This window comes from Mustelus asterias, chromosome 10 (genome assembly GCF_964213995.1).
Source record: "Mustelus asterias chromosome 10, sMusAst1.hap1.1, whole genome shotgun sequence".
In the NCBI taxonomy this organism is placed as follows: domain Eukaryota; kingdom Metazoa; phylum Chordata; class Chondrichthyes; order Carcharhiniformes; family Triakidae; genus Mustelus; species Mustelus asterias.
Genome location: NC_135810.1, coordinates 89418859 through 89432758, shown reverse-complemented (window position 1 = coordinate 89432758; position 13900 = coordinate 89418859). Strand labels below are relative to the sequence as shown.

The 13900-nt window shown below is 40.4% G+C and overlaps 1 protein-coding gene across 1 annotated transcript in view; it reads left to right on the top strand.

The window, feature by feature from the left end:
* Positions 1 to 13900, top strand: part of atp8a2 (ATPase phospholipid transporting 8A2) — a 329927-nt gene that overhangs the window by 281464 nt on the left and 34563 nt on the right. Inside the window, exon 28 of the mRNA XM_078221449.1 lies at positions 7963 to 8051. Coding sequence (XP_078077575.1) covers positions 7963 to 8051 — 89 coding nt within the window. The remainder of the gene's footprint in view (positions 1 to 7962; positions 8052 to 13900) is intronic.

Sequence of the window (13900 nt, the reverse complement as noted above, 5' to 3'; positions counted from 1 at the left end):
ACAGATGCTGCCAGACCTGCTGAGATTTTCCAGCATTTTCTCTTTTGAGCCCATTTGGATCTTGCAATTCTGGCCATTTTTCCCTTGGACCAATTGTGTATATTTTAGAGTTTTAAATTAATATACCTGTTAATGCTAATATTGTACTGTAAAGGGTTAATTCTTATTGTCTCCTATGCTAGTAAGACAGTGTACATTGTCACAGAAAGAGATGCAATATTTTACAAGCTTGCTCTCTTTTGTTGATCTCATGGCAAGATGAAGCCACTGTAAGATGGCTTTTTTTATCCTTTTCATGGGCCAACATGTATTGTCCATCCCTATTTGCCCTTGAGAGGGCATTTAAGAGTCAACCACTGTGCTGTGGACCTGGAGTCACATATAGGCCAGACCAGGTAAGGACGGACAGATTTCCTTCCCTAAAGGATATTCGTGAAATAGATGGTTTTTTCGACAATGGTTTCATGGTCATGATTTTAATTCTAGATTTTTATTCAATTCAAATTTCACCATCCGCCCTGGTAGGTTTCAAACCCTGGTCCCCAGAGCGTTATCCTGGGTCTCTGGATTGCTAGTCCGGTGGCAATACCACTATGCCACTGCCTCCCCTTCTGGTCCATCGTTTTCATGCTGGGTCTCCAAGAGCAATACACATACAGCCACTCCTCCACCCTCTGCCCACATTCCTCCTTTTCAGATACTTAGAAAATGTAGAAACATTTATAGCACAAAAGGAGGCCAATCTGCCCATTATCCCTGCACTGACCAAAAATGAGCCACGCAGCCTGATTCCATTTTCCAGAACTTGATCCGTAAGACTGCAGGTTATGGGACAGCACAATAACCACCAACATGTGTTCCAGGAAAAGAAATGATTAATCTGGACGAGTAGGGAGTTAAATATTTGTGAAAATATGAAGAGTTAGGCAAGTTAAAGTCAAGAAATTTGACATCACAAATCTTTAAAATCCAACTTGAACGAAGATTGTGTCACTTATATTAGTTGAAGGAATACTCTATGAATAACATTTTAGGAGAGTCTATTCCTTTATCATGCCTTTATTTGATGTAAAATTGTTTTTGGACTCCTAGTTCTAGGTACGTGGTTTTTAGTGCACTTTTAGGTTGGTTGCTTGTACTCTGACGCAGCCTGTGAGCATCTATTTCCATTTAACCATTCTAAGTAATTCCTGCTCTGTGGTCAGCACTAGTTCCTTCATTGTTGTTCCAGACTGTGCTAAAGACATTTAGATCTGCTTCTTCCCAATGCTGGCAGACGGGTGCAATCCTAACAGGAGATATCATTAGAGCTAGTGTTGTCAATCAAAACGTTGATCCTAGCCAGACTGAAGATGAAAATCAAGCATTTGGAAAGCATTCTTTTCTTCACTTCTGCTGGGAGGAAAAGATAAATTGCATTTAAAATGTTGTATTGACCCTTCTGCTGCAGTTCCTTTTAAGTTAATCTAATAAGTAGCTTTATGTTTAGTGTTTTATATAGAATAAAACATTTAGTGGGACAGCACAATAAACCATCTATTTATTCTAGAATGTAATATCTTTGATGCAGTTGAAAGTCCTGGGCCTCCCTTACTGCCATTTGATTAAATTCATTAGTTGAATCTCAGTCACTTCAGCACCACTGTTTCCCCAAAGCGTATCGCTGTCAGTTGAAGTTTTAACAGGATCATTGTCTGCTGAGGGATATAAGGGTACTGCAGATTGCTCTTTGGGGCTCAAACCTGTCTAAGACAGACAGCTGTGCAGTCTTGTTGAAAGATGTGTTGAAGGAGAATGTTTTGATTAACCAAATCCAAATCCCAATTTCCCACACTAAATTTCCATACCTTTTGCTCAGCATAATAATTAAATTCAGTGATTGAGGAGAGGGTATTATCACAGTATTTTCCAGTTCAGTATTTCTTGTAAAATGTTGTAGCAAACGCCAGTTTGCTTATGATTAACTGCTGCAGTTTTCATTTTTCTTCTTGGATCTGAATGAGAGTTTATGCTTTATTTCTAGACATTACAGTCTCATTGAAGTGTTTTCAGTAGACTTGAATATTTTTCCTTCTAACTAAAGATATATTTTCAAGCACATCTGTTGAAAGATGTGTCCCTTTTCACTATTATATTTGATTCTAGTTACTAACAAATGAGCATTAACCTTATTTGAAAAACAGTTCTTAGATTATATTTGGTTCTAATACACTGTGACAATTTTTTCTCTAGTGATTAAGTGATCTAATCAGCAGTAATGACACACAACAAGATTCCTCAGAATGCGCTTCATGATTAGTGTGCAACAACTTTTTTCTGGCTTTGCATAGTTAAAATTCTCGTGAAAAATGGAACTACGACAAAAACAGAAGAAAAAAAGTCAGTGATTATTGCTTAGAGCTTTTATCTGAATTGTACCCCAGAGTGCTCATTATTACATAGTCTTTTAGAAAAGCATCGAGTCAGACAACAAGACAGTTGCTTGTTAGAAAAGTGAATGTGCTGAGGGCACAGTGTGTTTGTAATGAATTACAGTTTTTATTTAGTTTACACTCAGGAATTTGCTGCAATTATGATACTTTCTCTTGTACAAGTGTGTTACTGGAACTGCTGTCTTACTTACAGATTGAAACTGCAATTAAGAACCTGTTTCTTCAAACCTCTCTGAGCAGCCTAGCATCTGTAGCAATGAAATCATGTCCTCTAAACCATGAAGATATAAGTTCAATGTTCAGCTTTGATAGTTATTCGTATTCATTGTCTTCACTGCTGGAATGAACATTGCCATCTTTTGGGCTGAGCTGCTGAATGGAGTAGTTAGCGAAATGGATCATTTGAAAAAGACTGATGACTCTAACCCTGACGTATAAAAATAATAACCCCTCTTGAGTGAACTTAGGAGTTAAAGGGCTACAACTCCATTAAAGATAATAGCTTGGGCCACCATGTACTCATAGTTAAAAGACAAAGCCAAGTGGCAGAATGTAACAGAAAGAGGATGAACTGAGGTGGAGACTTTTTTTGTACTTATGCCAGGATATGCTGAAGAGGCATGAAACAGCTGCTTTCTGTGCATTCTGAAACCTGCTAGTCAGAGCACAGTTCCTGTCCAGAGTTTCCAGCTGAAGTCACTTGAGACACAGATACTGCCTATTGCATGTTTACTCATCTGTGAGAATGCTGACAGCAGGCATTTGTAAATTCCCACAGTTGGCCAGCATTGGACATAGAACAGATGCAGGGATTATTCGACTGATTTTGCAAGGCTTTTAGTGTCTGTGGTTGTAATTCATTCTATGTCATGGACAGAACTTCTGAAATTCAGTTCAGTTAGGAGTCACCGACTTTGCAAGTTTCATTGGAATGGTGTTATATAAATTTGCCTCAAACTGGATATTACCATTCTCATAATCTCACCTTTTTTTCAGAAATCAAATGAACAGTTTAATTGAAGAGAACAGCAGTAGGTCTATGAAGGAGTGGGATGGGGGGGGGGTTGCTAAAACAAGTAACTATTATGTAGCAGACCCACAGCTGATTGTTTTAAAGCTTAGGAATGATCAGGCTATATGCAGTATTCCTACTACTTTGCTGTAGTTTGAAATTAAACCTGAACTGATTTCTCTTGTACCAAGTGAACCACATGCAGAGCTTAATCCTATCTATGAAGGGGCTAGAGTTGCTGGATCATACAAAGATTCCACACCAATCGCTTGTCAAGAGGTTGTGGCTATAAAGTAGTTTTTTTTCATAGAATTGCCTATAAATTAAATATCTTAGATCAGTTTTTGATTCCTTTACCAATACTGATGAAGCGATTTCAAAGAATTATGACCTGGACTTGGTTGTTTTTGAATTTGGTCATGACTTGATAGAGCTTCACAGTTGGGGAAAAAAAGCCCCGATCAACTGTTACATGCATCATTTACTCTGCGTTATGAAATAATGCTGAGTATAGCCATTTACTCTCGTTCCAATTGCCGGAAATGTATATGATGAGAAGGGGGTAATAGCATGCCAATGATTCATAACATTTCATTTGGGAGAGCTTGTGAGCATCGGAGAAACATCTACAATCATCAACAGCAGATTTTTGAAATTTATTATAGAGGATTCTGTATGGTATCCCGAGACATTATTTACTTCCTGGTGCTCTATCAAAGAGTTAATGAACTGACAGTGTTAACAGGTTAATTTAGACCTGGTTCGATTCTTAACTATCTAATCATAGCTAGAGTATCACTTGCAATGGCTTTTCTTCCTGCCCCTCACACCATTACCTTTGGTGTTAATCAAGGATCTATCCTTGGCCCTTCCTATTTCTCAGTTACTGTACCTCAGCAATGTCATCTGAAAATAGAGTTTGTTTCCACACGTACGCTAACAACACCGAGCTCTACCGCACCCTCACTTCTCTCAACTCTTACACTTAAAAAATTATCAGACTGCTTATCCGACATCCAGTACTGGAATGAGCAAAACGTTCCTCCGATTAAGTTTTGGGAAGACCAAAGATTGTGGGTGGAATTTTCTAATAATTCATCAGAATGTCAAGCTCTGACTGAAAACCAGCATATATCTCTCCAGAGAAAAAGAAATTGCGGGGGGGGGGGGGGGGGCGGTGCAGTATGGCTTACACCTTCACTCTGGCTGGCCAGGGCCTGATGGGGCTGAAAGGTCAGCTCCACAGAGATCGGGGCACTGTTTTAAAAGGGCATGCCGATCAAAACTGTCACTAAGCTTCCCCCAGCCCCCATGAAGGTATTCGGGGGCTCTCCCCCTATGGCACACTTATTAGGGTCTCTTTACCCTCCCCCCACCCCAAACTATACGATTATTGGGGGTCTGTCTTTATCTCCACCCCCCCCCCACACCCACCACCACTGCACCACACAATTATCAGGGTCTTCTTCCCCCCCACCCCCAAGCGCACAATTATTGGGGTCTCTTCCCCCCTGTCCTTCCCACAGCACAATTATTAGGATCTCCTTCTCTCCCCCCGCTGCACAATTATCCGGTTCGGGGTCTCTTCCCACCCTCTCCACAATGAGATTCCCCCTTTTCTTACATCACCGGTGAGGGGGCAGGAAAATTGGGAAACAAGATCTTGCTGGCGAGAATCTCGTTTCCCAACTGTCGCGGTATTTTGTACCTGTGCTGCCATTCTCTCTGACGGAAAATGTGGGCACAAAATTGTCCCCATTGTCTTCGGTCCCCACTACAAACTTCATTTTGAGTCTATCCCTCTCCCTGGCAATTGTCTGAGGCTGTATCAGATGGTTTGCAACCTTGATATCACGTCTAAACCCAAACTACGAAAAAACCCAAGCGGTCATCTCGACTCTCAACTTTGGCTCTACTCTCTCCCCACAGATGCCGTCAGACCTACTGAGACTTTCCAACATTTTCTGTTATTCCATTATTCAGACTGCCTGATTGTGTCTCTGCATCAGCCCATCTGCTGCTGAAACCCACTTCCATACCTTTGTTACCTTGAGGCTTAATTATTTCAATGCAGTCCTGACCTGCCTCCCACATTTTACCCTCTTTAAACTTGAGCTCACCCAAAGCTCTTCCCCCTCTGTCCTCGTTCACACCAAGTTCCATTCACCCATCACCCCTATGTTTACTGTCCTACACAGACTCCCAATTAAGCAACACCTTGATTTTAAAATTCTCATTCTTGTTTTCAAATCCCTCCATGTCCTCACCAGCCCCATAACCCTCGAGGTATCTGAGCTCATCTAATTAACTCTTGCGCATCCCTGCTTTCAATTGCTTTGCCATTGCTAACCATGAACTGCCTAGGCCCTAAGCTCTGGAATTTCCTCCTTATATACGCCTCTCTACCTCTCTTTCCTCCTACAGAGGCACCTTAACATCAAACCCTTTGAGCAAGTTTTTTGCCATCTGCCCTAATATTATCTTTTCAGCGCAATGTCAGATTTTGCCTTCGAACATTCCTCTGTAGTGCCTTGGGATGCTTCATCATGTTGAAGATACTATATGAGTACAAGTTCTTGTTATTGTAGCATTGCAAGTTTTATCACTAACAGACCAAAGAGATAATTCAAATGTAAACAATATCATTGGATTGGTTCTGTTTGTGTATTGCTGGAAGTTCCTTTGAAATTTGACTGGTGGGGAATTCAAAGTTCTGGCAACACATTTCTGGGATATAAAAAAGGAACGATTTTTGTTCAAGTAAAACCCTTGCGAGCCAATTTGAAACTCCCGAAAGAGAAAGTAATTTATTTGAAGAAACAGTGTAGATTGATCAGGTTGTCATGTTGCTAAGAAATATGAAGAAAATAAAAAATCATAAAAAAATGTTTGCAAAAGCCAGCTTAGTTCTTAAAATCACTATCTTTTCATTATTTTATCCACTTTGGTGGCAAATGTCTGCAAAACCATATGTCGTAACTTTGTCTGTTACTTAATAGAATCATAGAATCCCTACAGTGCAGAAGAAGGCCTGTTGGCCCATCAAGCTGCACCGACAACAATCCCACCCTTACCCTATCCCCGTAACTAATACCCCTGACACTAAAGTGCAAGTTAGCGTGACCAATCAACCTAGCTCACAGGAAACTGGAGCACCCGGAGGAAACTCACACAGAGACGGGGAGAACATGCAGACTCCACACAGACAGTCACCCAAGGCAGAATTGAACCCGGGTCCCTGCTGCTGTGAGGCAGCAGTGCTAACCATTGTGCCACCATGCCACCCTTGTTTCTTCATCTTCTGTTAAATTAATTTGCTGATATATTTATCTGAAAAGAAAGTCTGATCTGGTGCGTTGCTGATTTCAAAGACAGACACAGAATATTTTGGAGTCATAAGTCCCCTTTGCTAAGAGTAATTACCAGATGGATTTCGCTGTTTTCCTCAAGTATTGAAAGCTTACCTAGAAATCAAGACAAGGAAACACATTCTTGAAATTAAACGGATGTTGGCCTCAGCCATTGAAGTGATGCAGAACACAAGAGTTACAATAATCTTAAGATAAGTTTAGAAAGGATCAAGAAGGCACTGAATATTTGTCAATCGATAATTAGAGAAGGCACTGGATCTGCTTGCCTTCTGAGTTTTCAGCTTTTTTGCAGCCAGGCATTGCAACTACTATTGATATTTCTGTCACTGGGCATCTACATATGATCTTTTCACAAAGGTCACTGGATTTGATTTATGGGGCTATCTACTGACATTTTTTAAGTGAATCAGAGCATTATCACTGTAGCTTTAATATTGTTCAGCTAATTTAGCATACACCAGCAACTGAACCTGGGCCCTTCTTAAACTGTATAGATGAGCACCGCAGCAGTGCACCCACTTAGCTGTGCCTGAAATAAAAGATAACTTTGCTATTGTGAGGAGTTGTGTAACTTAAAACGGACTATAGCTTAATAACATCTGCTGCATCTGAAATTATTGCACAGCCAACAATAACTTCAGTGAACTGTTCTGAACACGATGTTCCCGGATCTTAACCAGCTTAAATTCTACAGCGTGGTAAGAACTGCAAATAGAGGGTTTTGATAACTCACTGTAAAATGTGCTACTTGTGGCTTTTACTATAGGATGGCCCATATATCTTCAAGGGCTTAGTCGCAAAGTCTTGGGTATGGAACATCATGAAACAAACGTCACACTGTTATCATTCAAAGATTTATCACCTTAAAACTGACAAATGAGCATTTAAGACACCTCATCAGCATGGAGTGAAATAGTTAAAGCTACTTTGTGACTAAATTAGGATAAGTGACCTTTCAGACTGTGTGAAAGAATAGTCCTTTCTAGCAACTCGCAGAACTTGTGCACACATTTCACTCCTCGCTTTCTGTAATCTGTTCCATTAACTCCCCCTCCCCCCCCCCCCCCCCCTCCCCCGTATAATCGCCCACACACACTATTTTTGCAATGCATGATTAATATTTCATATTTTATTCTTTCTTTTGCAGGCTGGGATGATAGCGAAGTGTGCAACATTCTGGCTTGGACTGATTGTGGTGCCCATTGCATGTCTGCTGAAAGATGTGGTTTGGAGAGCGTAAGCATTACTGAACTGTAACAGCAACACCTTGCTTTTATGTAGTTTTTTTTAAGCATAGTAAAATGTTCCAAGATGCTTCACCGGAACGTTACGAAACAAAATGTGACACTTGTCCACATGGGATATTAGGATAGGTAGCCAAAGGTTTGGCCAGAAAGTTCGGTTTTGAAGAGTATCTTAAAGAAGGAGGGAAAGATAGAGAGGCAAAGAGATTTAGGAAGGGAATTCCAGAGCTTAGGGCCTAAGCATCTGAAGGCACGTGGCAGCCTGTGGTGGATTGATAAAAATAAATCAAGGATATGCAAAAGGCCAGAACTGAAGGAGCACAGAGATTGCAGAAGGTTGTAGCACTTGCAGAGATAGAAAAGGGAGAAGCAATGGTGAGATTTTTGAAAACAAAGATGAGAAAGTTAAAATTGAACTAAATAAAGATTTGACTGCGACATGAAGCTGCTCTGAAAAGTCATTATTATGCTAAAAAGAGAGACATGTTGGCAAAGCTCTTTGTCTTGCAAGAATACTAAATTTCAAGCGATCACAACAATGTGTACCTCATGAGTGCAAAAAGATACACTAACAACCAATTAAGATAATCAATTGAACTCATAACATGACTCATTTGTGCTTTCTAGAAGCGACATATATTCATACGCAAGGGACCGTTCTCTGCAATAAAAATGAGTATGTGCCTATTTTGAATAACCTGGAACCATGAGGAGCATATAATTCCCCACTGCTTTCTCCATGACAATGCCTTTTGTGAGAGTGTTCCAGCCTAAAACGCTGGTTTCGTATGATGTATTTTTTTGCATATTAGTGAAAAACATTTGCAGAAACAGTGAGAACGCAGACAAATAAAAGTATTTATTAAAGTGGAAGAAAGATAATAAAATGTTACAAAGAACTGTCTGATACACTGGCAAATTACCTAAACTCTGCTGAGACCCTGTTTCCCAAACAACAACCATAAACCTATTGGTCAAATCTAGCCAGTGATTACCACACCGTACCGCTTAAGTGACCAGGACTTGGGAATGGTCTTCAGTTCAGTAAAGAAAACAAATTGGCTTGTCTTTAGCACTTCACCTCAAGCTGGGCTGTTTCCTGAAGTTGGATGTTTCTCTCTTTCTTGCTGATGCTTCTTCAATACCTCATCTGTGTTTACATTGCTTCTTGATTCACAGCACTCTTGATGACTGATATCAATTGCAAAGAACACACTGTCCTCTATTCTTTCATTTCTCTTAGGCACTGCCCAGACATGGTTTACAAAATACATGGCAGTTTGATTTTACTTGTATAAGAGAAAATTCATTTTAATAGCATCCTATCATTTTGTGACACACCCTCTTTTAGAGAAAATGAAGTGTCTAAATTTAAAAAGGCGCTTTCATTTTAGACAAGAATCTGTTTAGTTTAACACTATTACAAAAATTTTAGCATGCTTTAACAGAACAGTAAACTCTAGTAAACTTTTATACATTTTTGACCGTCTTTTCACGTTTGATGGAGCAAAGCTATCACATCTTCTTGACCAGCGACATAACATTTTTAAAAATTAAAGGGCTGCAGTAATAGTCCAGTGTTGTGGTCGCAAATTTTTTCCAAGAACCATAATGGATTATGATCTGTGTACACGACTGCCTCTGTCGGATTACTAGCAATGTAAATTTCAAAGTGTTGTAGTGCCAATACTAAGTTTAAGGTCTCTTTTTCAATGTTGGAAGATTTTTTCTGATGGCTGTTCAGTTTTCTGGAGAAATATCCCACTGGTTTTTTGATTTCTTGGCCAACCTCCTGCAGCGTAACGGCCCCCACATCAATGTTGTTAGCATCAATATCCAATTTGAACTGTTCCTCATAGTTTGGCGTAGTTAACACTGGTATGGTGGTTAAGACAGTTTTTAAGGGTCTAAATGCTGCTTTACAGTCCTCTGTCCGTTTAAATAGTTTGTTCTTTTCCAGCAGCTCGGTGAGTAGATATATGACACTGATTTGGCACAAATTTGTAATAGAATCCATTGATTCTTAAGAACCTCACAATCTCTTTCCTTGATGTAGACTTGGGAAAATTCCAAATGGCCTGCACCTTTGCATCCCATGGTGCCATTTGCCCATGTCCCTCGGTATGTCCCACGTATGTAATTTTTCCCTTGGTGAAGTTGCTCTTTGCCAAATTCATGACAGGTCCAGCCATTTCCAAACACTAACAGCTCCTTCAGATGTTGTAGATGGTCCTGTCAATTCTGGCTGAACCCTACCAAATCATCAATATATGCTGCACAGTGACTCAAACCTTCAACCACCTCATTTGTAAATCTTTGAAACATTGCAGGCGTGTTCTTCATGCCAAAAGGCATTACCTTGAACTGATAGAGTCTATTGGGTGTTATAAATGTACTTGCCAGTACCATTTCAGCAAGTCAACCTTAGTAATTAACTTAGAATATCCAATATCCAATATCTCAATACAATTGTCCAAGCACAGAATGGGAAATGTCTCTCTTCTGGTGACAGCATTCACTTTTCTGTAATGCACACATGCTCTTTGTGTTCCATCAGGCTTTGGCTCCATCATGATAGAGAGCACCAATTGCTAGAACTTAACTCGATAATATCAATTTTCACCGGGCAGCACGGTGGTACAGTGATTTGCACTGCTGCCTCACAGCGCCAGGGACCTGGGTTTGATTCCCGGCTTGGGTCATTGTCTGTGTGGCGTTTGCACAGTCTCCGCATGTCAGTGTGGGTTTCCTCCGGGTGCTCCGGTTTCCTCCCCCATTCCAAAGATGTGCGGATTAGGTGGATTGACCATGCTAAGTTGCCCCTTAGTGTTAGGGGGACTAGCTAGGGTAAATGCATGAGGTTATGGGGATAGGGCCTGGATGGGATTATGGTAGGTGCAGACTTGATGGGCCGAATGGCCTCCTTCTGCACTGTAGGATTCTATGAAAAACTCAATCTCCTTTTGTACTTATGTTAATTTAGCTGGATTAAACCCATATGGATATTGTTTGATTGAAACGACATCCCCCAAATCTACATCATGTATGGCTACCTTGGTTTGACCTAATTTGTCTCCACAAATAGCTTTGTGTGACTGTAGTAATTCTTTAAATTCCATCCGATTCTTGTCTGAAAGATATTTTAACCAGGATTGTCCAGGATTTTCTTATTACCCAATTGAATTTGAGGGAAGTCACCATCAGAATTTAGCCCCTCATTTTCTCCTTTCTGCTTCATTAATGATTAATTTTTTCCTCATCTTCTGTCTCCCAAAACTTTTTAATCATGTTGATGTGACATATTCTTTGCAATTTGCCTCTGTGTGGTGTGTGTATCAAATAATTTACATCACCCAGCTTCTTTTCAATTCAATATGGCCCACTAAATTTGGCTTTCAGTGGTTCCCCTGATAGTGGGAATAAGACAAGTACTTTCTCTCCTGCTACAAAACTTCTAACCTACGCTTTTCTATCAGCTATTGTTTTCATTCCTTGCTGTGTTGTCTGCAAGTGTTTCTTTGCAAACTCACACAGCCCATTTAGTCTTTCTCTGAAAATTGAGATATGGGGTGAATTTTACCGCCCCATCCGCCACGGGAATCAGAGCAGGCAAGGGGCGGACCGTGGAAAGGTCCGTTGACCTCCGGTGGGATTTTCCGGTTTCGGGGCGAGCGAGGCTGGAGAATCCCGCCCATAGTCTAGAAATATACTTCCTGACTTTTTATTTAGCAGTTTTTCCTGAATTAATTTGAGTGGTTCTCTAACTGTATGTCCATAGACTGGTTTAAAAGATTATTTCTTAGTGTCACAAGTAGACTTACAGTAACACTGCAATGAAGTTACTGTGAAAATCCCCCAGCCACCACACTCTGGCGCCTGTCCGGGTACACTTTTAGCATGGCCAATGCAACTAACCAGCACGTCTTTCGTACTGTGGGAGGAAACTGGAGCACCCGGAGGAAACCCACACAGACATGGGGAGAACATGCGGGCTCCACAAAGGCAGTGACCCAAGCTGGGAATCCAACCCATGTCCCTGGTGCTGTGAGGCAGCAGTGCTAACCACCGTGCCACCCATTAAAAGGACTAAATTTAGTAGATTTGTGGATTGTAAACAGTAAAAATTGAATCCCTTTGTCCCAATCATGAGGGTAACCTTGATCATATGCTTTCTTCATGGTTTTTATAGTTTGATGCCACCTCCCTAATGCTGCTTATGATTCTGGATGATAATCATAGAATCCCACAGTGCAGAAGGAGGCCATTCGACTCATCAAGTCTGCACTGACCACAATCCTACCCAAGTCCTATTCCCATAACCGCACATATTTATCCTGCTAATCCCCCTGACACTATGGCCATGCTAAATTGATCCATCGATCTAACCCGCACATCTTTGGATAAGCTAACAAATTGTCTTTTTTTTATCTCCAAATTGTTCATTTCCTCTCTAAATAATTTTGACATGAAATTCGACCCCTGATCAGGTTAAACTTCTTCTGGTAAGCCATAATGGATAAAACATTTGGTCAATTCCTCAACCACTCTCTTAGCTGAAATATTTCTGAGTGGGATGGCTTTAGGAAACCTAGTTGATATATCCATGATAGTCAACAAATATTGATTTAGACGGCGTGTTTTTGGTCAGGAACCCACATAATCACCAAGAACTTGTGAAAATGGTTCTTCAAAAACTGGAATAGGGATCAAAAGCACTGGTTTAATGACAGCTTGTAATTTCACCACTACTTGGCAAGTGTGACAAATTTTGCATAAAATAGTCACATTTCTGTATAATCCAGGCCAGTAGAAATGTTTTAGTGTCTTGGCTTTGGTTTTCCTTATCCCTAAATGTCCCCCAATGATATCTCATTAGCTATTCTTAGAATTGCTTTTCCAGAGGTAGTACAATCTGATGTTCTTCTGCCCATGTGTCCCTTGTGCTCTCATGTGGTGGTGTCCACTTTCTCATCAGGACCTTATCCTTAACATAACATTTAGGAGTGCACTGTGCTTCCAGTGTTGAATAGGCTGTTTGATAAATTTGGAGTAATTTGGAAACTTTTTACTCTAGCTCAATCAATCTGTGAAAATCATATCTGATAAGTTAATGTCATTTGTTTCATCCTGCTCCTTCAATTCTGATGGTTCTCCAAGTTTATGTGCCTGTGATCTCGTCCACACACAGTCTGGGAACATTCCAGGAAATTTCTTTTGTATGGATTCTGTAGCTAGATTGTATATAGGCTGTTCAACTACTATGGGAATCCCCACTACCTGTGATCCTGCCAGATCATCCTCCTGCAATAACTACTTTCTCCACCAATTCTACAGTTACTTCTCCCGTCTTAAAACTGCTCCTTAAGTTGATCTTCGCTAGAGGAATTTTCCTATTTTCCCCATGAATGCTTGTGATCAGAACAACTTCTTTTAGCATCCCTTTGGGACAACAAATATCTTTATCTCACATTAGGGATTGACTTGCTCCTATATCTCTCAGAATGTTAATGTCCTTCCCCATTCTATCCTGTCCACATGGAAAACGTTTTCGACATACGTAAAATCCTTCAAGACATCCGCCACCCGCTGGTCACTTTGCCCCTGTACAATTTTTGTACACATGTTCTCTCCACTGAGGGCTTACTTCATTCATAAATACTGCCTGCTTTTCTTCTCCATTCTCTGAATTCATTTTTCCCTTTTCAAGATGGATAACTCCAACCAGCTATCCCTTTAATAACCAACATTCTGATTTAATGTGGCCCTGTTTATTACAATGGTAGCATTTAGCCCTCTTTACTTCTTCTTTCAGAAGAGGTGAAACCTCTTGAGCTCTATCTT